At 40.4% G+C, this 24,412-nt stretch overlaps 1 protein-coding gene across 5 annotated transcripts in view; it reads right to left on the reverse strand.

Moving 5' to 3' along the window:
* Positions 1 to 1,121: 1,121 nt before the first annotated feature.
* nnt2 (nicotinamide nucleotide transhydrogenase 2) overlaps positions 1,122 to 24,412 on the reverse strand; it is a 35,542-nt gene continuing 12,251 nt past the window's right edge. For all 5 annotated transcript variants that reach the window (XM_088334339.1, XM_088334337.1, XM_088334335.1 and 2 more), the window contains exons 10-22: positions 24,028 to 24,178; positions 23,220 to 23,381; positions 23,010 to 23,120; positions 21,281 to 21,426; positions 19,436 to 19,631; positions 13,835 to 14,068; positions 9,819 to 9,979; positions 8,709 to 8,888; positions 5,830 to 5,989; positions 3,340 to 3,421; positions 3,148 to 3,266; positions 2,773 to 2,888; positions 1,122 to 1,459 (exon numbers count right to left, since the gene is read on the reverse strand). In XM_088334339.1, the coding sequence (XP_088190465.1) occupies positions 1,313 to 1,459; positions 2,773 to 2,888; positions 3,148 to 3,266; positions 3,340 to 3,421; positions 5,830 to 5,989; positions 8,709 to 8,888; positions 9,819 to 9,979; positions 13,835 to 14,068; positions 19,436 to 19,631; positions 21,281 to 21,426; positions 23,010 to 23,120; positions 23,220 to 23,381; positions 24,028 to 24,178 (1,965 nt within the window). In that variant the 3' untranslated portion in view covers positions 1,122 to 1,312. The remainder of the gene's footprint in view (positions 1,460 to 2,772; positions 2,889 to 3,147; positions 3,267 to 3,339; positions 3,422 to 5,829; positions 5,990 to 8,708; positions 8,889 to 9,818; positions 9,980 to 13,834; positions 14,069 to 19,435; positions 19,632 to 21,280; positions 21,427 to 23,009; positions 23,121 to 23,219; positions 23,382 to 24,027; positions 24,179 to 24,412) is intronic.

The following is a 24,412-nucleotide window of genomic DNA, read 5'->3' on the forward strand; positions in this document are numbered from 1 at the left end:
GATTCTAAAGGGCCCTTTTTTGAATTTTAAATTTGGCACGGAACGTGTAGTGTTCCTCCCCACAATCATGTTCGAAAATATTCCACGCGCCATTGATCTCCAGGAATTTATTTTTAAAGTAGACAGTTTGATTTTATATCTCCCAGCGCTGCGACATCACCGAAAGACAATGAGAACCAAAACAAATGGCACGTCCCGTTGGAAAACACAGTGATTGTAGTACCCAGCGAATGCATAGCGCACATATCAGCTTGGAGTAATTGGAACTTTGTTTACCACGTCGCTAGGGGACTCATGACTTTGTTGCCGTTGTGTACAGCGTGCGCTCCTTTTTATCTTCGCCTAATTTTAGGTATTTGATAGTGGTTAGACCCATTAGCAGCCGGCTAACTGGCTTGCCTGCCGTGCCTATTGTTTTTTCTCTTTGCTGGTTTCCTGTTTGTTGCTGCTGTGTGGCTTGCGGTTATCCTGGTTCATCATGTTTTCGGTCAGCCAGGTTTTTTTTTTTTTTTTTTTAAGTCAATTGGTCCTGCTTTGTCCTCTGGCCGCCAGATAGCCTGACGTGTCCTGGCTGGTTCAGCCTGTTTGCTCTGTGTTATTTTTGCTGGTTTGCCCCCTTTTGGCTGCTCGCCATTTGTTGTACTGTTACTGCACCCATCTGCGACACAACGCCACGAAATTCTCCACAAAAATTACCAAAACTTGGCTTAAAACACGACTAGTTAACATGTTAACCAATAAGGTGACTGGCTCGCTAGGGTGCTGGAGTGCTTCAGATGACGGCAGAGTTAAGGAAGTCAAAGACAAGCGACTGTCTTCAAAATGCATCTCGGAAAATACTTGTAATATACTTATGACATATTTATAGATATTATGCATAAACGTACTATTTTCTCCCATTTTGTATGTTTTAGAATTTGGTAATCCCTTTAAGAACCACTTGACGTCCCTTATTTTTTTTCCACTTTACATCTACTCTAACAACGAAGCACTCTGCAGGCATGACAAAAGATCTGTCAGTGAATAAAACACATTTTCAATGTAAAAGTCCAATATTTTCATTATTACAAATCAAAATACCCCAAAAAGCTTTCAAATCAGCACAACAGGAGTTTCAACAGTACATTTGAACATCTTTATTTACAAACCAGTTCACAGGACTTCACATTATCTTTATTGAATCACATCTATTATTGTACATCTTCAGGTCATTCATTTCATTTGCATACTGAATTACTGCATCCTAAGAGCCAGTGCTTGGGTTGGGATTCTTTTTTTTTTTGTGACAAAAGGGCACATGTGGTGGGAAACCCTAGTAGAATGCTTCCCTTATCTTCGCTTGAAGGCTGTCACATGTTTTCTTGGCATCTCCCAACAACATGGATGTGTTTGCCTTGTAGAAAATGGGGTTGTCCACTGCAGCATAACCCACACCCAGGGTCCGCTTCATCACGATCACCTAGTGAAATGTTGGAATGAGATGAGGTTAAACAAAATAGGGGCCAACTTTGCCAAACCCCAAACTCAACTAAGAATTGTAAGCAATGAAGAGCTGTCCAGAGTCCTGTTTTCAGTAGTGTCCTGGCGACCCATGATGTTAAAAGTATTTAAAACCACATATTTCTTTCCAATTAGTTTTCCACAATTATGTAGAAATGTTGCTAAATATTCTACGCGCCGGGGGACTCAAGAATTTTGTCTCAAGGTTGACGAATTTGGCCTATATCTCTAGCGCTGTGACACCATTGCAGAAACACATCACTTCCAATTTGGCAGGGATTGCATACCACTCATTTCTGCTTGGAAAAATTCGAACTTTGCCTACCCTGTTACCGGGGTACTTTGTGACTGATTTGTGCCTGAGTTGTGTCCAAAAACTGTCTGAGGTGTGTTTACCTGCCGCAGCTACAGCATGCAATCCTTATTTGCCTTGGCCTCCTTTTAGTTAGGCGATTTTGGCTTTTCATTTGATTTCCGCAGCATGTGTAACAGTTAGTGTAATATTGTCCAGCCAGCTTACTGTAAGCTTTGAGGCCGCCGAAGGCTTCCAGTTTTGTTTGGTCCAAGTTAGCCTCCGTTAGCAGCCAGCTAGCTACCGTATCCCTTGGTTTATTTCCGTCCGGGTTCGTGTTTATTACTGTAGCTGTTTTTTTGTTGTTTGTTAACCTGGAAGTTCACTTGCGTGTTTTTGGTCGGCCAGCCTGGCGTTTTTCCGCTGTGGCTGCGGCCGCCTTTTATCCACTGTGCCGGTCAGCCCACATTAGCAGCCAGCTAATCTGCCGTGCTCATTGGTTTATCCTGGTCTGGGTTCGTGTTTGTCGCTGTAGCCATTTTTTGTTTTTGGTTCCCGATTAGCCTCCATTAACTCTTTGTGTTATTTTTGCCTGATAGCCCCAATTTGGCTGCATGCCCATTGTTGTACCAATATTGCATCCACCTTGCGACACAACGCCTAGGTATTCTCCACAACAACTGCCAAAACTTTGCTTTAACTCGTAACCTCATTAACTAATTAACACGTAAACCAATATGATGAGTGGCTTGCTTGGATGCCAGTGTTTTGCACATGACGTCACAGCTCAGAAAGTCAAAGACGAGACAAGCTGTCTTTAAAATGCATTATCTCGAAATATAATCGCAATATACCAAGGAACTATATAGATGTCATGCAAAAACCATGTACTATGTTCTCACAATTCGCATGTTTTAGAATCTGGGTATAACTTCAAGAGATCAGTGAACTGTATTATTCAAATATAAAGCCAGACTGACCTGTTTTGACTTCCACACCTCCAGGACAGGCATGCCGGCAATGATGGAGTTGGGATCCTCCTGAGCAGCAGAATTCACTGTGTCGTTGGCACCGATGACCAACGTCAGGTCTGTCTCTGTGGGCCGCAGACATTCACACATGTATCACACGAGTCGAAAATACAATTCCTTTTGAAAGCGCTTATAATGAACGTCATAAACAAAACCATCTGTCTCAAAGCATACGCTCGATTATTGCGTGTCACAACAACAGGCGGCTGATCAAAGCAAAGCCGGGAAGAGAATAAGTGTTTCACGTGATCGCTTGAGATCATTTCTTGTAATTCTACTCAACACCAACACTCTCTTCTGTGTGGTAATTCGGGGAAAACCTACCTGGAAAGTCTTCATTGATTTCATCCATCTCCAAAACAACATCGTAGGGCACACCAGCCTCAGCCAGAAGCACATTCAGCTGGCCTGGCATACGCCCAGCCACTGGATGGATGCCAAACCTAAGGAGATTTTTTTTTGTTCATCCATATGGATCTGCATGATTGTTAATTACAAAAAAATGTTGACACTTACCTGACAGTCTTGCCTTGTTCCTTCAGCATCTTAACCATGTCTGCAATCGGATATTGAGCTTTTGCTGCACACAATCCCCAACCTGCATATACACACACACAATCAAGCATTTCGCTGAAGCAGTTTTTAAAAAATTGATTTTTCTTATTCCTTGAGTTACAATTTCATTTTCATAATCACTTTTGCAGAGGTACAGTATCTCCACATTGACAATAAACGGCCTCCTACAGAGTACAGCCTTAATTTTCTCAGATTTTTTTGTGGCAGTTTAGAATTTGGTCATTGTGTGAGGCATCAGTTCGTATTTGCACCATTTCACTTAATCAAAGGCGTATGTCGGTCCACACATCTGTCCATGGTTTGCTTGTTAAAATAAAACACATACACACACCGGAGCAAATAGCAGCCATGTGTATCCCAAGTTGTGCTTTGCGGTTGATGCAAAAGGCCACCAAAAAAAAATACACATCTTGAGTGGCCTTGGCCGAAACAGATTGTACTCTGTAGTAATCTCTGAGATGATAAAACTTGTGCTGTACTAAAGGGATGCCAGGCTGTTTTATTAAACTCATTTTAGAAGCCTCTAAAATTCATTAAAAAAAAAAAATCAATACTACAAAAATAAAGTTGAAGTCAAGCTGGATGTTTCTTAAGAGTAGCCTATATTACAGTGCCTTGCAAAAGTATTGGTCCGCCAAGAAGTTAGTACCTCCATATTGCCATATTTTAGGCTTTAAACTTGCACATAAAAAACACTAAACATTTTTTAGAATAAACATGTGAGATACAATTGTGAAAAGAAACCAAATGTATTACACATTTTATATTGGGCTAATAAATAAAACAAAAAAAAAAGCGTTGCAAAAATATAAGCCCCCTTTGAGCTAATACGTTGTAAAACCTTTTTTGGAGCTATCACAACCACAAGTCCTAATAATGATCTTTTGTGCACAGCATTTTTCAGATTTTTCCACAAATGCGCCAAAATCATGATAGTCTGGACTTAGCCATTTTAACACCTTTATATTGTTAGTTTTAAATCATTACATTACTCCTTGTTTATAGGGACAGCCAGATCTTGGTAGCTTTGCAGTGGTTTTATGCTTTCTCCATCTTGATATTATAGCTCACACAGTGTTCCGGGAGATATATAAATATCTTGAAATCAGGTATACTATTTGTTTTTCACAACTGTATCCCGGACCTGCTTGGTGTATTCTTTAATCACAATGCTGTCAGTTCTACAGTGTCTTCTTTCACAGACCCCTGAGCCCCTCACTGAGGAGGTGTATTTAAACTGAGATTTAAAGACACACAGTTGCACTCTATTATTGTCATTTAGATCGACGCTAGATCATTCAGAAGTCATCAGAAAACTACTGGAGTCAGTTGGTTGAGCAAAGAGAACAGTGGTGCTGGCCAATAGTTTTGCAACACCAGATTTGTTTTTCATTGTAAATATATTATTAAATGTTGAAATAATTGGGTTGCACTTTACGATTGTATCTCACATGTCTATTCTTAAATAAAAAAACGGAAAATGTTTTCTAAGTTTGAAGCACTATGACAAAAAGGTCTTGGTGAGCCAATAATTTCCCTAGGCACTGTATTATACAATGTATACAATGGCTGTTTTTCTATGTAGACAGTTTCATACCAGTCAACCTGTATGGTTTTGTCGTACAAAGTACGTTTATTATGTATTTTAAGACGTGTACGACGTACGAGAAAATCTCTTCGGAAAATATTTGTCAATTATGGGTACCATCCGGTATACACAGACTATCACGAAACGGCAAATCAATCAAGTCAAACAAATTCGCTGCGAAAGCCTCTATCTCTATCGTTTTTTTTTTTCTTGCAAACAAAGCGAGCAGTTTGATGTAGTGAAAGGAAGTCCGTCTCTTTTTAGAGAACCGTTTTTTTTTTTCGGCTCAACTCATTAAAGAGAGCCGGCTCTCAAACGGCTCACTTTCTTTGATGCATTATATTACGAATTATTATGTTGTATTAAGAAGTTAAGAAAAAAAGGAAGTATAAAATTAGAAAATGCAAAAAGACAGGTTTGTGGTTATCCCTTTAATCTGTATAATACCAACAATAATTTAATGCTGAAAATGAATTAATAATTTGAATAAGAAAATGTATTATTCTACTTAATTATATTTGCATGTAGTTTTTCCTCCTACAGTGAACGTCCAAGCTACTTAATTTTTGAACTTTTTTTTTATAAATAAACCTCACTGATGTCGAGCAACTCAGGATCTCACAACAAAATGTTAATTAACAATATATATAACGAAACACATGTACAATATAACATGTTAAACTACATAAATAAACACGTTTGGAAAAAAAAATATGGCGTAAGACTATTTTCTAAGGGAAAATATGACAGTTTGTAAGGGCATGGAGCCCTGGAGGTTGACAGGTATGCAGTTTTCAGTCTTCCAGTCCAACTCAACAAAAAAACGGAAGCAAATCTCGTACCTGGCGTGATGATAATTGTGTTTGCTTCCTTGATGATGTCGATTGTCTGGTCCACATTGACCTCTGTGTGGGTGCCAACAATCTCCATAGGTTTTCCACCTGCCGTGGAGGTGGTGCCATAGCCACCCAGGATCACATTAGGCAGGGAGCGGTTCATTGCCTTGGGAAATTTTTCACCGATGAGGACTTGAGGATTGATACTTGACTTAGAGGTAAGATCTTGAGCCCGACCCGAGATTCAAAATGCCAATCATTACATTCAAGTTGGGCCGTGCTCCTCTCGCTGCTTTTTTATTTTTATTATCCACCCGGCATTAGCGCTGCAATAATAGTAGACATAGTCACTGACTATGAAACAAATAGTTGAATAATCGGATAATTATTAGTTTTGTTCCCTAAATCTTGCATTAAATTAATTTAATTATGGTATGTGGTAACTGGTAATACAAAAGAGAAAAATGGTACAATGAATAATACATCTTATTGAACATACTGCAGATTTGTGTAAAAAATAAATATCTAAAACCAATTTGGTGCAGTGCTCGGTTAGTTGAGATATAAGTCCATAAATAAACCTCTGTCCATTTTTAGGTACAGGCAAATAAAAATGTTTTGTTCTTCTGTCTCTCTGCCTCTCTCTCTCTTTCTTAAACTTATTCACTAGACTCTTAAGGACATACTGCTGTGGGTGATTGCCTAATTTTCAACCTGTCAAAATTCAACAAATTCTTTGGAAGGTTCGAGGCACAAAACGGCACCCCTGCAGCGAAAGCGGTTCCAAATCAGGACGAAAGAGCACTCCACCTGGACTCATCTGACGTGAGGAAGACCCTGAGAAGGGTCAACACAAGGAAGGCTCCAGGCCCGGACAACATTCCGGGGCGGGTACTTAGGGAGTGCGCCGATCAGCTGGCTTGTGTACTAACAGACATTTTCAACACCTCGCTAGACCAAGCCAAAGTACCATCATGCTTCAAATTTGCCAACATCATCCCAGTGCCAAAGAAACCCCAGATCTTATCACTCAACGATTACCGGCCCGTTGCACTGACTCCTATCATAATGAAGTGCTTTGAGAGACTGGTTAAAGAGCACATCACCTCCAGTCTCCCCTCCTCATTCGACCCCTTTCAGTTTGCCTACAGGACAAACCGCTCCACCAGGGATGCCATCTCCTCTGCGCTTCACCTGAGCCTGACACATCTAGAGGAGAAGAACACCCATGTGCGGATGCTGTTCCTGGACTTCAGTTCAGCATTCAACACCATCATCCCACAACATCTGGTAGACAAGATGAGACTCCTGGGTTTCAACACCCCCCTGCGGAACTGGCTGCTGGACTTCCTCTGTGACAGACCCCAATCAGTGCGGATAGGTCAGAACAGTTCAGATGTCATCTACCTCAGCACGGGCTTCCCCCAAGGCTGCGTCCTAAGCCCCTTGCTGTTCACCTTGATGACACACGACTGCGTCCCTAGGTCCGCCACAAACCACATCGTGAAGTATGCTGACGACACAACAGTGGTGGGCCTCATCAGGGATGACAACGACCTGGCCTACAGAGAGGAGGTGGAGCAGTTGGTGGGCTGGTGCAGGGACAACAGCCTGGTCCTGAATGTCGACAAAACTAAAGAGATCATTGTCGACTTTAGGAAAAACCAGCCCAACCATGCCCCACTTTGCATCAACAACAAGGCTGTGGAGGTTGTCAGCAGTATCAAGTTCCTAGGGGTGCACATTACAAACAAACTCACCTGGTCCGTAAACACTGCATCACTGGTTAAGAGGGCACAGCAGCGCCTGTACTTCCTGCGGAGGATGAGGAGAGCCCACCTGCCCCCACCCTCCCTCATTACATTCTACAGGGGCACCATAGAGAGTATCCTGACCAGCTGTATCTCTGTGTGGTGTGGAGGCTGCAGCGCTACCGACTGGGGTAGTGTGAGGAGGGTAACGAGGACAGCAGAGAAAATAATCGGGACTACACTTCCCTCCATTCAGGACATTGGCCAGAAGCACTGCCTATCCCATGCAAAAAACATTACCGGGGACCCCTCTCACCCCCATCATGGACTGTTCACTCTGCTAGCCTCTGGGAAGAGGTACTGCAGTGTGCGGTGCAGGACCACCAGGCTCCGCAATAGTCTAGTCCCCCTGGCCATTAGACTGTTAAATGGTCAATCTAACATATAGTTAACTTAAATCTAAACGGCTGCTAATCTGACTTTTGCACTACTGGCAGTTTTTTTTATAGCTTGCCACTCCTTGCACATTGCTCTCTGCACTATTGTAATTACAGCGTTATTGTTACAGTGTTAATGTTACTGTGTACCTGACTTGTTAACCTGACTGCCCATATTGCACATCTGGTTAGCTACTCTTCTTGCACTATCGGCACTATGGTAAAATACTACACGTAGCCAAAATACAATACAACATTATTTATATCTGTACATTCAAGGAAACTGTGGGGGTCAGATGCATCGACATTTCGTTCTGTATACACGTGTACTAGAATGACAATAAAGTAGATCTGAATCTGAATCTGAATCTGACAGCAACCTCAAAGTTTTCCCGTCAGCTTTTAAAAAAAATCCAAAGACGGAAAATTGTTGGATAATGTGACCTGTGTACACATAAAAGATGTTAATGTTTATACAGTCTTAATGTAGATTTGGTTGCAAATGACAGGCTTTATCACAATTCAGCTCTCCTCTCGAGTCCTCACAAATAAAATATAAAATTTCATGTTTGCTTCGGGCTCGGTCCTGCAAATCAAGTTGAGTGGTCGGGCTCAGGCTTTAATACCCTTGGGCCTTGGTGATTTTTTTAGGCTAGATCTTACCTCTAACTTTACTGTACTACTTTTGAATACTCACCACACACATGATGTAGGAGAGGATGGCGCCGGAGGAGCCGATTAAAGCGCCTACGATGGTCATGAGATTGTTGTCCAGGAGGAAGCCTTCAGCGCAAAGTGCCCAGCCAGAGTAGCTGTTGAGTACGGTGATGACCACTGGCATGTCTGCACCACCTATGGCTGCAGTTAGGGTGACGCCCTACCATGACAGAACACAGTAAAGATTATTGAATTCATAAGAACTCTACTTGTCGACACAAACTTCTTATGTAATAGGGTGTTCCAAAAGTCTGGAGCACATTTGAAAACCCCATATCTCATTAACAATAAATGGTAGTAAGATTAAAAATGAACGTAAGCAATTTTAAAGCTTATTACGTCATTATTTTTTTGTAAGGCTATTGATTTTTTCAATTTATTTTCAGACCAGTTAATGGCTTTCACTCAACTAGAGAAGGCGTTTTGTATGCTTGAAATTGAAAAACCTGGATCTTGGGACTGTTGTTCAACACAGATTTTACAGAAAATTCAGAAAGGAGGCACCAGAGAGGAAACACATAGTGAGATGTCATAGTAAATTCATAAGGAATGGTTGCTTATGCCCAGTGCTAACAACTTCAGGAGATGTGATCGTACAAGTTCAAGGTGCTCTCCATTGGAGCACCTGTACATCGATCAGAAGAGCCAGTGTGGAACTTCAGTGTCCTACAACAACTGTTTGTCGTGACTTAAGAAGATGACTGTACATGACACTTTACAAGCTACAGTTAAACCAACAGTTGATGGTCACTGATAAACAAGCTTGTTTTGTATTTTGCATTGCAGTGCAACAAAAGATTGAAGATGACAGGATGGTTTTTAACAATGAGACAGCTTTCCATGTAAATGGCTAAGTTAAGAAGCACAACACCCGCGTATGGGGGCGGCATTAGCTCAATCTATGCTGTTTTTAGACAAGTGGGGGCACACACGCAACATATTTTTAGGCAATCCTTGGGTTGGCTTTTTTATGCCTTATATATTCATCGGGATTGTGGCAATAAACATACCTTTCTGTATAACCTTATTTTCATAATGAGATTTTTGTAATACTAATTCTTGCTACTCTTTTTATCATTTGCAAACTCACCATAACAGTGGACAGTCCAGATACACCGATTAGACATCCCATTCCGGTGCTGTAGCTGGAACTTAGCATAAAGGGAACCATGCCTCCCATTGATGCTGCCATGAGGCCGGCGTTCAGCATGTGACGTCCAGGCAACATCAGAGGAGCAGAGTTCAGGAGGCCTACAAAATTTGAGTAGATTTGTTGACATTTTCCAGAACAAAAGAAGAATACATGAATTGCAAAAATGTGACCTGAAATGAAAATATTTGAAAATGTATACAATAAAACATTTAAAAGGAGGCGTAGCAGAAATATCAGCCCCCTTTGAGGTAATACTTAGTACAACCTCATCTCATCTCATTAGCTGCACCGCTTATCCTCGGTAGGGTCGCAGGGGTGCTGGAGCCCATCCCAGCAATCATCGGGCAGTGGGCAGGGGACACCCTGAACTGGTTGCCAGCCAATCGCAGGGCACACAGGGACAGACAACTCGCTCGCTCATTCACACCTAGGGACAATTCGGACCGGCCAATTCACCTGAAATGCATGTTTTTGGAACGTGAGAGGAAGCCGGAGTGCCCGGAGGAAACCCACGCAAGCACGGGGAGAACATACAAACTCCTTTTGCTACAATCACAACAGTATTTTCGGTATGTTTCTACAGGTTTTACACATCTTGAAACAGAAATATTTGCCCATTCTTCTTACAAAACGGCTCAAGTTCCTTAAGGCTTGATGGTGATCATTCCTGCACAGCATTTTCAGATCTTTCCACAAATGTTCTATAGAATTTGAAGTTTGGACTTTGAATTTGCCATTCTTACATCTTTATATTGTTTGTTTTAAACCATTCCATAGTTGACTTTGATTTATGTTATGAAATGGTGTCTTGTTTGAAAGTGAACCCGCATTCTCAGGTCTCTTGCAGACTCCAACAGATTTTGTGCCAGAATTGCCCTGTATTTGGCTCCACCCATCTTCCCATCAACTCTAAGAATCTTCTCAGTCCCTGTTGGAAAAAAGCAACCCCAGAGCATGATACTGCCACCACCATATTTGACAGTGGGGATCGTATTTTCAGGGTCATATGCTGTGTTACTCTTACGGCAAACATAACGATTTGCATTCAGCCCAAAAAGTTCATCTGACCAGAGCACCTTATTCCGCACGTTATTTGTGTCTATCATATGGTTTCTTGCAAACGTTAAACGGGCCTTTTTATGGTATTCTTTCAGAAAGGTCTTTCTTTTGCCACTCTTCCTTTAAGGGCAGATTTATGCAGAGTACAAATAATAGTTATAATAATAATAATAATAATAATAGTACACAGATTGTCCCACCTTAGCTGTGTATGCCTGCAGGACATCCAATAAGATCAGGGACTCCTTTGTTGCTTCTCTAATTAGTTCTCTCCTTGTTTGGGCCATAGGTTTAGAGCACAGGTGTCAAACTCAAGGGCCACATCTGGCCCGGCGTACAATTTTATCTGGCCAGTGAAAACATTTTATATACATCTACTATAATGGCCTGGCTCTATGAAACACTTAACTTTCAAACTAAGAATCCCACAATGCAGTGCTTCTGTTGCCGCCACAAAACTTCCCGAAAATGTTCTCCCATCAATCGAGTTAGCTGTAGCTTGACGAGGGCAGCCGTTTTTAAAACTAAACTTTTACAACTCCACTGACAAACAACACGTCAGGCAGTTGAAAAACAAGACTGACAAGTGCCCATCGATCTCCAGGTTAACATATGTTTCCACTCGGTCTCGATAATAGAGAAGTTATTCTTTTATAAAAACATTTATAAAGTAAGGTTCGTTTTTGTTAAACAAATAATTGAGCCTGGAAATTGAGTTTTGCTGTTGAGTAAAGATAAGAGTAAAGATAGATGAATAAAGTTTTCTACATCGCAGGTTTTGACTATCGCGGGACATATTTGGAATGTAACCTCAGTGAAAAACGAACGATTACAGTATATATAATCTCTTGAAGTCAAAAAACACTTTTATGGCTTTTTTAAGTGTCTGATCTTTAGGTTTTATTTATGTGGCTATAATCTTTGGTGGACAAAAATACCTTAAAACATATGTGCATTAAAATGAATATCGAATGTAAACATAACCATTATTGAATGTTAAAAAAATGTGTCTGCTGCAACACAGTCAATATGCATGGCCTTTTTACCTTGCAGATCATTTGTGCTTTTAACTGATCAAAGACAAAATCAGAAACAGACGAAGCTGGGATGATTACGAAGAATATTGTATGTTTAAGAAAAAATCCCCAAACAGTAATTGTAAAAGTAAGTGGAGCTTGTTCTTGGATTCTCCGAATCACAGTGACGCACCTTGCAGTAAGGGTGCGTGAAACAATCCATCCATCCATCCATTATCTGCACCACTTATCCTAAGTAGGGTCGCGGGGGTGCTGGAGCCCATCCCAGCCATCTTCGGGCAGTAGGCAGGGGACACCCTGAACTGGTTGCCAACCAGTCACAGGGGAAAAATCCAAATATCACCATTATCGATACTGACCCAGTACGTGATTGAAGTGATACTATTGTCTTAAGATCGATACAACGTTACATGTTCCTCTTTTAACTATCACTAAAATAATGTTGTTAGTCTGTCGTAAGATTATACATTCATTATAGCTTTCAAATTTCATCCAGATGCTGTTACACTTTATTTGCACAACTGATTTTATTTCTAATATATTTTGCAATATAAGGTGCGTATTTTCCAGACCATAAAGACACACCTGATTACAAGAAGTACCTCAAAATAAAAATAAATATTTGTGAAAGATTTGTTTTCATAAATAAGGTCCATGACGTTAAAACAGACTTTAAAACAAAATACTTATTTTATAGAACATAAATATTACGGAATCTTGTTTCACAACTTGAATGAATCAATTCATCCATAAATGGCTACCGTATGTAGAAGCATCTTGTTGTGATTAATGATTTATGGATTTATTTACTGTATTCCTGAAGTTTTGCTGAAACGACCTACCCTGTAGAGACGTCCTTTTAAGGGTTTACCTGACAGCAGCAATTTTGTTTTCTTTATAATCAAGTAAAACAAGCAACACTGAAACTCAAAATTATTGCAAACTTTAACTGATGATACAAAATGAGGGTTGGGATGCATACATACACTGCGTGATTACCGTAGTTAACAAACGATTAGAAAGTTACCAAAGACAAACAGACCAGGCTTAAGAGCCAGGTCAGTAAGAGTCAAATAAGACTAAATAAAAACAAAAATCTTAAGTAATCAACACTTTTAAAGAGCACAGATTGCTGTCAGTGCTGTGTGTGCGCACAGGCCATTAGTAGGACGTCTCGAGGGGTAGGAAAGAATTTCACAACACCGGCTTTATGAAGGCGCATTGGATTACAAGGCGCTGTTTTGAATCCCTGGCTAATTTGGATATTTTGGGTGCACTTTATAGTCCGGAAAATACAAAAATTTAGTCGTCTTGTTGACATTATTACACAGTATTCGTATTTTGTAACATTATTGCTTGTTTTGGTTTGACTCTCTTAACTTTTGTTTGGACATGGTCATTAAAGTATTTTCCTTTTTATTCTGTTAAGTCAAGTCATCTTAATTTGTATAGCCCTTAATCACAAAGAGTCTCAAGGGACTGCACAGACCACAGATTATTGCAAACCACAGACTATTATTACACCATCCCCTGATCTAAAACCTACACGAGGGCAAGGAAAAACTCAAAATCCTCAACATGAGGAAAATGATTGATGATGAGAAGAGACCGCACATGTTATCCCTCTGTTATATGTTTTTACATTACATTGTTTGCATTACATCGCACTTCAGTTATTGCCTGTTCACTCCTTTGTGGGAAAAAAAAAACAATTAATTAAAGATAAAGATTGAATAAAAAACAAAAACAGCGGATGCTTCCCGCACCGCCGAGTAACCTTTCGGACAGCCAAAATTCACGCCTACTAGCCAGCAGCCCTCGACTTGTTATCAAAAATCCCAGTATCTGCCACCCTACCTTGCAGCTTGCCATAGGCGACTAGCGATCCGCTAAAGGTGACGCCTCCGATGTAGGTGCCCAAATAGGCCACAGTCTTTAGCACGCCAGCGGCAGGGTGAGTGTCCAGGTGGGGGAACTCTATCATGTACTCCGCCACGCAGGTGAGGACCGCCGCCAGGCCCACCAGACTGTGGAACGCCGCCACCAACTGGGGCAAGTCGGAGATTTCGATCCGCTTGGCGATGGTTAGACCTGCGCACCGGCATACAGACAGTAAATGTTAAGTGCAGGGTAGATAAATTATATTCTTTTATATGTTTTTTTGTTTAACCACTCCTGACATTTTGATCAACCACAAACTGTTTATTTAAAAGGGAAGTTTGTATTATTTGACCCTCAATGACGCTGTATGGCAGGGGCGTCAAACTAATTTAGCTCGGGGGCCACATAGTAGAAAAAAACATTCTCAAGGGGGCCAGACTAGTAGAAGCTGGCATAAAAAGTGTGCCTTAACTGGAGGGTTGGGAGTCTTTTCGAAAGCTTGCAATTAAATTATGATACATGTAAGATTTTGATTGTAAAAATAATGTTGAATATTACGGGTTAGGGCAATGTCTTGTATTGTTTATCAACTGTGCATTTATGGAAAAAAAACATTTGAATTTATTTCCACTACAGTTTATTCACCAATAAGAAACTTGTGTAGACTGGAAACTGATAGAAATAGCATACAAACACTTAATTAATGATTCAAAAATAATTCTGCATTTTATTTGTATTTTTTATGAAATTGTTCACTAAAATATGGGAAAGTTGCTGTTAGATTTCATATGGATTATAGAAAGGAGCAACAGCTTCTTGAAACTTCTGAAGACACTCGTATTGCCTTAAACAGCGTGTCCGTGACTTGTTTTTCAAGTAAAATGACATAAGGATGAGTTTCCTCAATGTTCTCTGGTTGATTAATTGTCATCAGCAAATGGAGCTACATTGGGTGCTTTGCGAGTGCCGTCTGAATTTGGCTACATCTCGGGGGACTTATTTAAAACTGAAAGTCCTTGTTTCTCTTGTGCTTGTCTCATCATTGTCTCAAGGTCCACATAAGGTGATGTGGCAGGCCACATTTGGCCCACGGGCCATGAGTTGACATATATGCTGTATGGTGAAGTGCAGGCATGTCAAACATACGCGTCTGGATGATTTAATCCGGGCCGCCATAAACTTCTAAGTATGTCAAAAAAAAGAGTCCATCATTTCTATCAAAAGTTAGATATTTTTTAATAAGTGCAAATCAAATGCTCTCTCTGGCCGCTAGAGGTCAAGTATTACACAGCGTCCCTAAAAAAATCGAATGCATCTGAATAAATGTTCGGCTGCACAATACAGTCATTAACTCAAAATTTCTACACAAATTGAGAATGTCTGAGAATATTTTGTCGATCCAAAAAATAATAACAAAAAACATGAGTCTCCTGCTTTTTGTTCCTCTACTCTAAGCAATTGGGTCTGAACTTCAAAGAGCAAAACAACAAGCCCTTCCGCGTCCCCCCAAAACAATATAGAAAATTCAAAGCCATGTGGGATTGTGCTGAACATCACCCGTCATTCTTATTTTTAATGATCTTTACAAGATCCAATGATGGTGATGAAAGAGAACAGTGGATTTTCTTTTGAAATTGTTTTCCCGCTTGGAACAATTGAGAAAGACGTATAGAAAGTTTGTCCATTTGAGCTTTTGTGTCTCCTACAAAATTCTTGCCCAAGACTCACCACAGGAAATGGTGCCCCTACAACTCTAGTGGTTAAGGGATCCAACCAACCAATATGAAGCTTACATTTTCAGTTAAAGGAAGTTCCTCCCATTACAATCTACCATTGGGAAACACTACCTTTATATTTTGCATGGCCCACAATAAATGTCCATATGCGGTACAAACACATGCCAACTGCCATCAATCACAGCCAACTGCCATCAATCACAAAGGAAGAAATGCAATGGCAAAGGGAAGCCACCAGAGGGAAGTGTCAACGTCATTTTTAAGCAGGTTTGTTGAGAAACATCGCAACGATTCGATTTACAAGCACTTCACTAAAAATTCAAGCACTTTCAATCCATGAAACGACAACATTAAAACTGATAAATTTCAAGGACCCGTACAAACTCGGTAATGTATTTTTTTCTCATTATTAATATTTCTTTAAAATTTGTGATTGTTGAGCAACGTTTATTAATTGAATGAAAGTCATTTATATAATAGTCATAAATAAGTATCACTATTATATTAAGGGGCAATCTTAATTATTTTTACTTTTATTCTTTACTGTTTTTTTTTTTATACTATTATCATTATTATTGTTGTTAATACTATACTATTTCCAGAACAGCCCAGATTTTAATCATTTTCTACTATTTGCCAGTTTTACAGGGACAATATGTATTATTTGACCACAAAATTTCACTGTATGGTGTAGTGCAACCTAAAATAAAGCACAAGGAAGAGTACATACTATGAAGACTGAAAGTGATGACCATTTTACTTGAGGTTTTCGGGTACCCATAACAGCAACATGGCAGACAATTCTGTTTGCTACCTTTAGGTGAGGCTATTGTAATGTAAAATAAATGCAAATTTCTCAACCTACTGTCATGATGACTGATTAATTTCACCTGTGCCCGCTTGTTTGGCGCCAGCTGCTGCTGGCTTCCTGATTGGTTCCCCGTCCTACTTAAGCTCCGTCCTTTCACTAACCTGTTGTCAGTCCGTCAGCGGACCTCTGTTCCTACAAGGCAACCACTTTGACTCTGACTCCTGTCAGTCCCGCTTTTTACACCCGTTTTCCACTCGTCCGTTCCTGATTTCCCCGTTTGTCTCCGGCCACGACCTGTTTTTCGACACCACGATCTCCCGCTCCGGAAAATCCACTTCCGCATTCGGAACACGTTCCGATTCTGTAAGCGGCTTGCTTCCCGCGTCCAGCGAGCACCAGATCGAGGGCGCTGCCTTTCCTTTATATCTCAATAAACTTGTGTTTAACGTTACGCATCTTGGTCCTAATTCCGTTCTGGTCGTGACGCCTTCGAGTATTTAAAATGTATGTTTATATGATAGTTCATGTGTTTTTGCTTATTATTTAAATCAATATTGTTTTTCTTCAATTGATGAAGTTATTTTTACTACTAGGAAGCACTAAATACGACACATTGTTCCTTTAAAACTAGCCATAACTGGGAATCCTTTCAATTCACTTTTTTTCGACATTTTATTCATTTATTACAAATCAAAACTTGCTCTGGTAGCAGTAATACATAGTGATATTCCTGGTATTCCTGTCTTCACATATTGCAATACATGCCACGGAACAAGTTATTTCTCTGGGGTTGAATTAAATACTGTAATTCATTTTTTTGAATATGGTGGTATGTCTTGAGATGTTTCTGCAGTGAAATTGCAAAAACTGCAGAAAAAAAGGCTAAATACTTTTTTTACAACTTGTATTTGAAGTGGATCCAGGGATTCTCTTTCACTTATATCTCCGAAAGTCATGTCACTTTAAATTTGCCGAATGGGCATTTAACCCACACATCTGTGAATTATTACAATGATTGGCACAAATGCATGACCATGTAAAGCTTTTACATATCTTGTTACGCATATTTCTGTCTATTTCAGTGCACACCTATTACTTTCGTCATGAAACATCTGGTGCCTTTTCTCAAATAAAATTTGACCGTGCCATTTTTCACAATACAGTAATCCCTTGCTGTATTGCGGTTGACTAATTTCGGTTTCACTGCTTCGAGGATTTTCATCGTGCAGTGTGTTCAGCATTCTGATCGGCAAATCACTCGCCCGCCCCCTTTTATCTTGTCAATGACGTTGCGGTTGTACACTTGCGTAAATTGGCTTCAAGAAAACCTACTTGACGTTTGTGCACATCCTTTTCATTGTCAAGTTTCACTAAAAGCCATCATGGCAACAAAACGCTCTGGGCCCCCAAAAACACTAAAAGGTAGAGGTAGACGCTTTCTATCGCCAACAAAGTTGGACTTCTCTAACCCACTAAACTTGCCCTGGAGCCACATGTGGCCCTTTGGCTCCCACTAGCACTTTATCACTTTTTCAAAAATGTTTGATGATTGAAAAATATATGTTTTTTTTTGTAGGAACACTAACAGAACATATTCTTAACAAATAAATATAGATAGACACAGTATGTGTTCCTTTCCCTATAAGGCCTACGTAAGGCTTTTCATTTTTCACCGCTCCTGACACATTTTCGGGGGTCCAACATGGCTTCTCAAACATTTTCTTTAGCCGACCCCCGACTATGGAAAGTAAATACAGTTTTCCACATTGTCTACATGATGGCGACAAAGTATCATGTAATGTAAAAACTAATTTGACAGTCCAGAAGTTAAAAAAGTTAATGATGTACAGTACTTTTATTTTTTTTGAACAAACAAGCCTGGATATTGGGTTTGTAGTTTCAATGTATAATAAACAGGGTTGGTGTTAAGATTTGTCAATTTTATAGCACTCTTACTCGTGAAATTGCGGTAAGACGTTTCCTATTGAGTGACGTCATTACACACGCACCATATTTCGTTTTGCTGATTGTTGCTTGCCATGTTGGATTGGATGGAGCCGTGTTCTTGTTTGCTTGCTGTTAAGAATAAATATTCTCATGGGCTGAACCGCAATGTCCTGCTTACCTTCTCACGCATGAAGAAACTGCACACTCTGTCATATCCTTAACACTTGGGAAGTAACGAACACATGTAACAGCTCTATGTTATCAATATACCAAAAATGTAATTATTTTTTCCCCCACAATGACAGAAAAAAAACTTAATTATTTTACTGGCATATTTATTAAAACTAAGGATTACTTTGCAGGATTTCAATTTTAGTTAAAAGTATATTGATGTTGCACACATCAAAGGACAACCATGAAGTTCGGTGCGCTCACTCTCTGGTCCCCCTGTCAGCTGCCCCTTGAGTACAAAACAAAAACTAAAAAAAAAGTGTAAAATAATTAAAGTGCAACTACAAGACAACATCAGCAAACATGTACGAGCATATGAACAAAATAACATGACATGAAATGATGAATGCAATTTAATGCCTGGGGGCTTGTGCCCTCTTCCATAGCATCCTTTTAAGCATTCATTCATTTACTTCATGCATTCGTGTGTCTTACATTTACATATACATAATGCGCCGAAAGTGTCGAATTGTGCCTATCATCTAACATTAATTTTCATGTCAAGGCATCCCAAATAAATACCAACAAAATTGATGTGCCTTTGTGTACCAGTGGCTCTGGAGCTGTGGCTCTTTGGCACTTCCAAATGACTCTCTGGCGCTTTTTCAACAAACCACAGCCCCAATAATCTCGCGCGAGTAGAATGCCCGGCAACGCAGGGCCACTATGCTTGTAAATAAATAAACAAATAAAAACAAACAAATAAATAAAGTTTTTACATCGCAGGGTTTGACTGTGGCGGGGGTATTTGGTACGCAACCCCTGTGAAAAATGAGTGATTGCAGAATCATACAGTTTGGAAACAGCTTGAAAGTCGCACACGGCAGAATGTGTGGTCTAAAAGTTACCTACCCAGAGTGCCTCCAGTGGCCATGGCCAAGGACATCTGTGACAGCAGTTCTGGGGAAGGCTTGAGGGCCCCGAGGGTGGCGGCAATGCCTCCTGCAACTCCCATCATGCCCAGCGCATTTCCAAGACGACTAGTGCCCTGAGCTGAGAGGCCTGCAAGGGCCCCCACGCAGCACAAGCCCGAGCCCAAGTACATCATCTGAGGAACACCACAATTTTCAATCACACAGTGTGTTGGGAGTAACGCGTTACAAAAGAGGCATTCCTAGAACACGATTACTTTTCTCTATCTACGGTATATCACCATCTCTATCTCACTATTTTTACAACATGGTGTGTAACTCCGCTATTTTTTGAAGTATTCTGTCTTCTGTTCTTTGACGGCTCTGCTTTGCCATATTAAGTAACATACATTCCTCAATTTGCTAGTAAAACACCACTGAATACAATACTATAGATGGGTAGACCTGTTTATATCTAAATGAAAAATACAACTGAATACAGTTACGGTGGCGCCGTCTCAAGTAGAGTATGAGAACACCTAATTTCTCCCTAATGATATTCTGATATTCATCCTATCTTAAATACTTACATCCAACAATAAGATACAATATCAAAATCATGGGGTATGCGCATGTTTGGTTGTGTGTCAACAGAGGGAACGGTTGGCAGCGCAATGGATGGGGCCAGGGCTTATACATGAACAACAAAATCAACGGGGCAAACATGACCATCAGATTTATGGTAAAAGAGTGCTAATCTTTGGACTTTTCATTTGTAGAATCATTTTTGCAAAAGACTATACCTGACGAAAAAAGGAAATGATGTCTAGTGGTTTGAAGACAAAAGACAAAATGCATATGGAGTGTCTTGGCTTTGTTAATTTGCAAGCTTTTAAGATTGCACAAGCCAAGAAATATAATGGGTTCACCGCTTCCGCAAATTATTGTATAACCTTTATTTTTATTTTTCTCCATTTTGGGGCTGTTTTTAACAGTTTTGGGCGGCCCGCTTTTATGTATGTATATAGCAGGGGTGGCGAACACGTGGCTCTAAAGCCGCATGCGGCTCTTGGCCAATAAGAATGCGGCTCTTTGCCTCATCATATTATCTATATACTGTGGCTCTTTGCCTTCTTTCATGTTTAGTTTTTTTTGTGTGTATTGAGGGTGGACACTTTCTTTGAAATCAACACAAGAACAATACTTGTATTGTAAGGAGATGAGTGTGTTATGGGAAATAATATGTTTTTAATTGTGTGTGTTTGTGTGTGTCTGTCTGTCATGGCAGGTCAGTGCGTGGTGTGGCTCTTTGACTCTGACAGTTAAAAATTTCGGCTCTTTGTGTCAAACTTGTTTGCCACCCCTGGTATATAGGGTAATTTGTAATTAGATAGTTAATTTCAAAGTAACAAGCTACTTTTGGGTGTCAGTAATCTGGTTTGGGGGGGTAAAGCAATTCATTTTCTAACAAAGTAACTAGTAACTGTACTTAATTACAATATTGAATTTTTACAAGCACTTTAGCACACTTCCATGGCCAGAAAACATTTTGTGTTATTATTATTTTTTTTCCTAGGTCTTTAATACAATAACATGCATCAGAATGCACACAGTATTTTGATTTAACATGGAATCATTAAAGGTAAAATATGTAATAATTGACTGGTAGTCGTCATTATCTTGTGCACCGAAACTGAAACTGAAAAAAACAAAGACTCACAGTGACCAAACTCGTTTTAGGTTGCACGACACAATACAGCGACATCTAATGGTCAAATACTACACAGTGTCCCTTTAATGAAAAAATTATCTAAATAATAAAGAGGTTAGCTAAATGCTTTTTCACCTGCTCGATGCTGTAACCAGCCGCCACAGATGCACCGTATCCACCAACGAATGCAGCTCCAGGTAACATGTACAAATAGTTGTACTCAGGCGGGTCAGTCGGACGCTTAAACATGTCCAACATTCGCTGGGTGATCAGGAATCCACCTAAAATTAGAATTGTATTTAAGGCAGCAATACAGAATTTGAAACTAGTTCTTATCTGGTGCCATCTTCAGGTTTAAAGTCATTATTACAGCCTTATTCAGCTCATTCACGATGCACGTCCAAGTACGTGCATTTTTAGATGCGCTCGAATAAACTATTCCCTTTCCATCTTTCTTGAGCTTTCTTTCGTCATTTTCATGCTACACTAACTAAATAACTGTGGTGACAAGCATGACGTCCTTCTTCACCCCTCTCCTTTCCACAAACGTTACAGCTCTGATAAAAAATAGAAGACCAGATAGGCGCAATGGAAAATAAAGCATAAGAGCTCTTTGAACTTAGTTGGGCATTGTTAATACATTCTTAAAAGATAAAATGATTAACTTTCCAAGAGTTTTCCCAAATTCCAAAACATGCAAAATGTGAGGAAGCAAAATCGATATATATTTCATTGGTATATTCCAATTATTTTCCCAGATAGTGCATTTTGAGGAGAGCCTGTCTTGTCTTTGACTTCCTGAGCTGAGAGGTTACGTAAAGATCAAGGGGCCCGAAGGAAGCCACTCACAGAATTTGTTTACGTGTTTATTAGTCAAAGAGGTTACAAGTGTTTTAAGCAAAATTTTGGTAGTTTGTGTGGAGAATGTTAAGGCGTTGTGTAGCAGGTGGATGCAGTAATGGTACAAAAAGTGCGAGCAGCCAAAAGGGGCCAACTGCCAAAAATAACACACAGATACCTAATGTGGGCTAACTCAACGAAAGGCGCATGCTGCCTCGGGAAGAACTGGCTGACAAAAAACAAGCAGTGAGCAGCCAGGCGAACCAGGAACCGAGAGCGAAAAACGTCTGCGGGGACAAACGCAAACCGAGGAATAAATCAATGGACCCTGCAGGCGAGCCGGCTAGCCGTCTGAACGACTCACTTTCTGCTGTTTACTGGGCCTAACCAGGAGCAAACAAAACAGGAAGCCTTCAGCACTTGACACTAACGGGGAGCTAGCCAGACAATAGTTTAACGACCGCGACACACGCAGCACAAGAAACAAAGAAAAAGCTACAATCGCATACCTAAACGAGGCGGAGGTAAACAAGGAACGCACCCTGTTACGGCGGCAGGTAAATTTACCCAACGCAGATTTTGGAGGTCGAAGCACGCAACCCTGGCAAAATAGTCACAAGGCCCCTGCAAAAGGGTATCCAAGCAAAGTTCCAATTTCGGAGTTGTGTTGTTGGATGTGCCATTTTGAAAGTGATGCGTTTCTTTAATTTAATCAAAGCTAGAGGATATGAGCTAGATGTGTCAACTTTGAGAGAGAATCTCTTGAGTACCCCGACGCATGGAATATTTTGCAAAATATCTGCATAATTGTAGGGAACAACACTACATTTTCGGTGCCTAATTGAAAACAAATTGGTCTTTGTGAATACCTTTAAGGACACATCGAACAACACAACATACACCCTTAATTCACTAATAGTAAGGATAAAATGTTTTGACGTCTCTATTCGTCAAAGGCCGGGAATAACTTAATTTGGTGGGTGGGGGTAAAAAAGCAATGGAAAAAATAATGATAAACACAGACCAGCAATGTTGATGGAGGAAATAAAGGCAGCTGCTAAAGCAAGACTCTCTGGAAGTGTGGATGGAGTGAGGCCCCCTCCCATCAGAACCAGACCACCAACTGCTGTCAGACCTGTTGAAAAGGGCAAAAAGAGCTGGAACCATTCCACATCCAGACTTATCTAAGTTCGGATAATTATTCCGTACAGAGAGCTAAGGCTGAAAAAGTCACCTGAGATGGCGTTTGTCACGGACATTAAAGGCGAGTGTAGCGCAGGGGTCACGCCCCACACAGTGTGGTACCCCACAATTCCGGCCAGGCCGAATGTGGTCACCATTTGGGTGAAGGCTGCGTTGGGGGAGACAAGACCCAGAGCCAGACAGGTGGATAGACCTGCAGGGTTCAGCAGAGAAGAACTGACTGTAGCCAAATGCTTGAGCTGGTGACTTCATTTTAGTCAAAGACAGCTATTTAAAGGGAGGGGGGGGGGGGGTAAAAACTGTGGCAAATAGCAAAACCTCATGAGTCATTTCAAATCAACTTATAAGATTTGCTATTGATCATTAATGCTGCAAGATAGTGAGCGGGAACCATTTGTCAACTGTATTTGCTGTGCAAATGGTGCACAAACTTGCATTTAAATTTCTAGTCTCACTAGCTTTCCCAACAGTAACTGGAGCTAACTAGTCAAGCTAGTGTTTCCCAGTGGTGGGCTGTCTCCAACTGTGACGGTGTAGATCCCAAAGGACGGGTTTTGGTGAGTTTTGTTTCCGTTCCCTTTGGAGTTTGAAAAGGTTGCTTTGACGTAATAAGAAATCATTGCTCATGGTCACAGATTTAAACATTATTATCACAAATTAAATTTGAGATTACATTTAATTTCTTTGTTGTACTTTTTGCAAGTTTTTGTCATTTCCTTTTATTCCTAACAAGGAGCTCAATTGAATGGTGAAATTTGTCCTGAAAGCTAACTTGACCGTACATAACCTATTACAAGTATGCATGTTTTTTGTTTAGGCTTTGCGTGTCTTCTCCCAACCTGAAGTGTACACGCCAGCATTCGTCATTGTGCGTCTGAAGGGCGAAATTGCGGCCACTTTCTCAGCCTCCAACTCTGCCACGGATTTCGGTTTGACCGGCGGAGGGGGGACGGTCTTCGGCAGCGGCGCCGGGAACATATTCTGCCCATCCTGTTGCCGTCCCAGAAGCATGTCATTGTTTAAGAGCGGATGGCAGAATTACAACAACATAGTGCAATTGTTTGCGTGAGAAACATCTTGTGTTGTGGTTGACTTTGCCAATGGGGTGAATTACTCCAAACAAAAATTTCAAGATTAGCATGAACAAACAGCAATCAAGAACTACTTAGCGGCGGTTCTGATTTTTTTTTTCTCTGTAACGCAAGCTGAGCTGTGCTTAGTTTA

The sequence above is a fragment of the Urocampus carinirostris genome, chromosome 4, assembly GCF_059441175.1.
Source record: "Urocampus carinirostris isolate Australia breed hairy pipefish chromosome 4, RoL_Ucar_1.0, whole genome shotgun sequence".
Lineage (NCBI taxonomy): Eukaryota > Metazoa > Chordata > Actinopteri > Syngnathiformes > Syngnathidae > Urocampus > Urocampus carinirostris.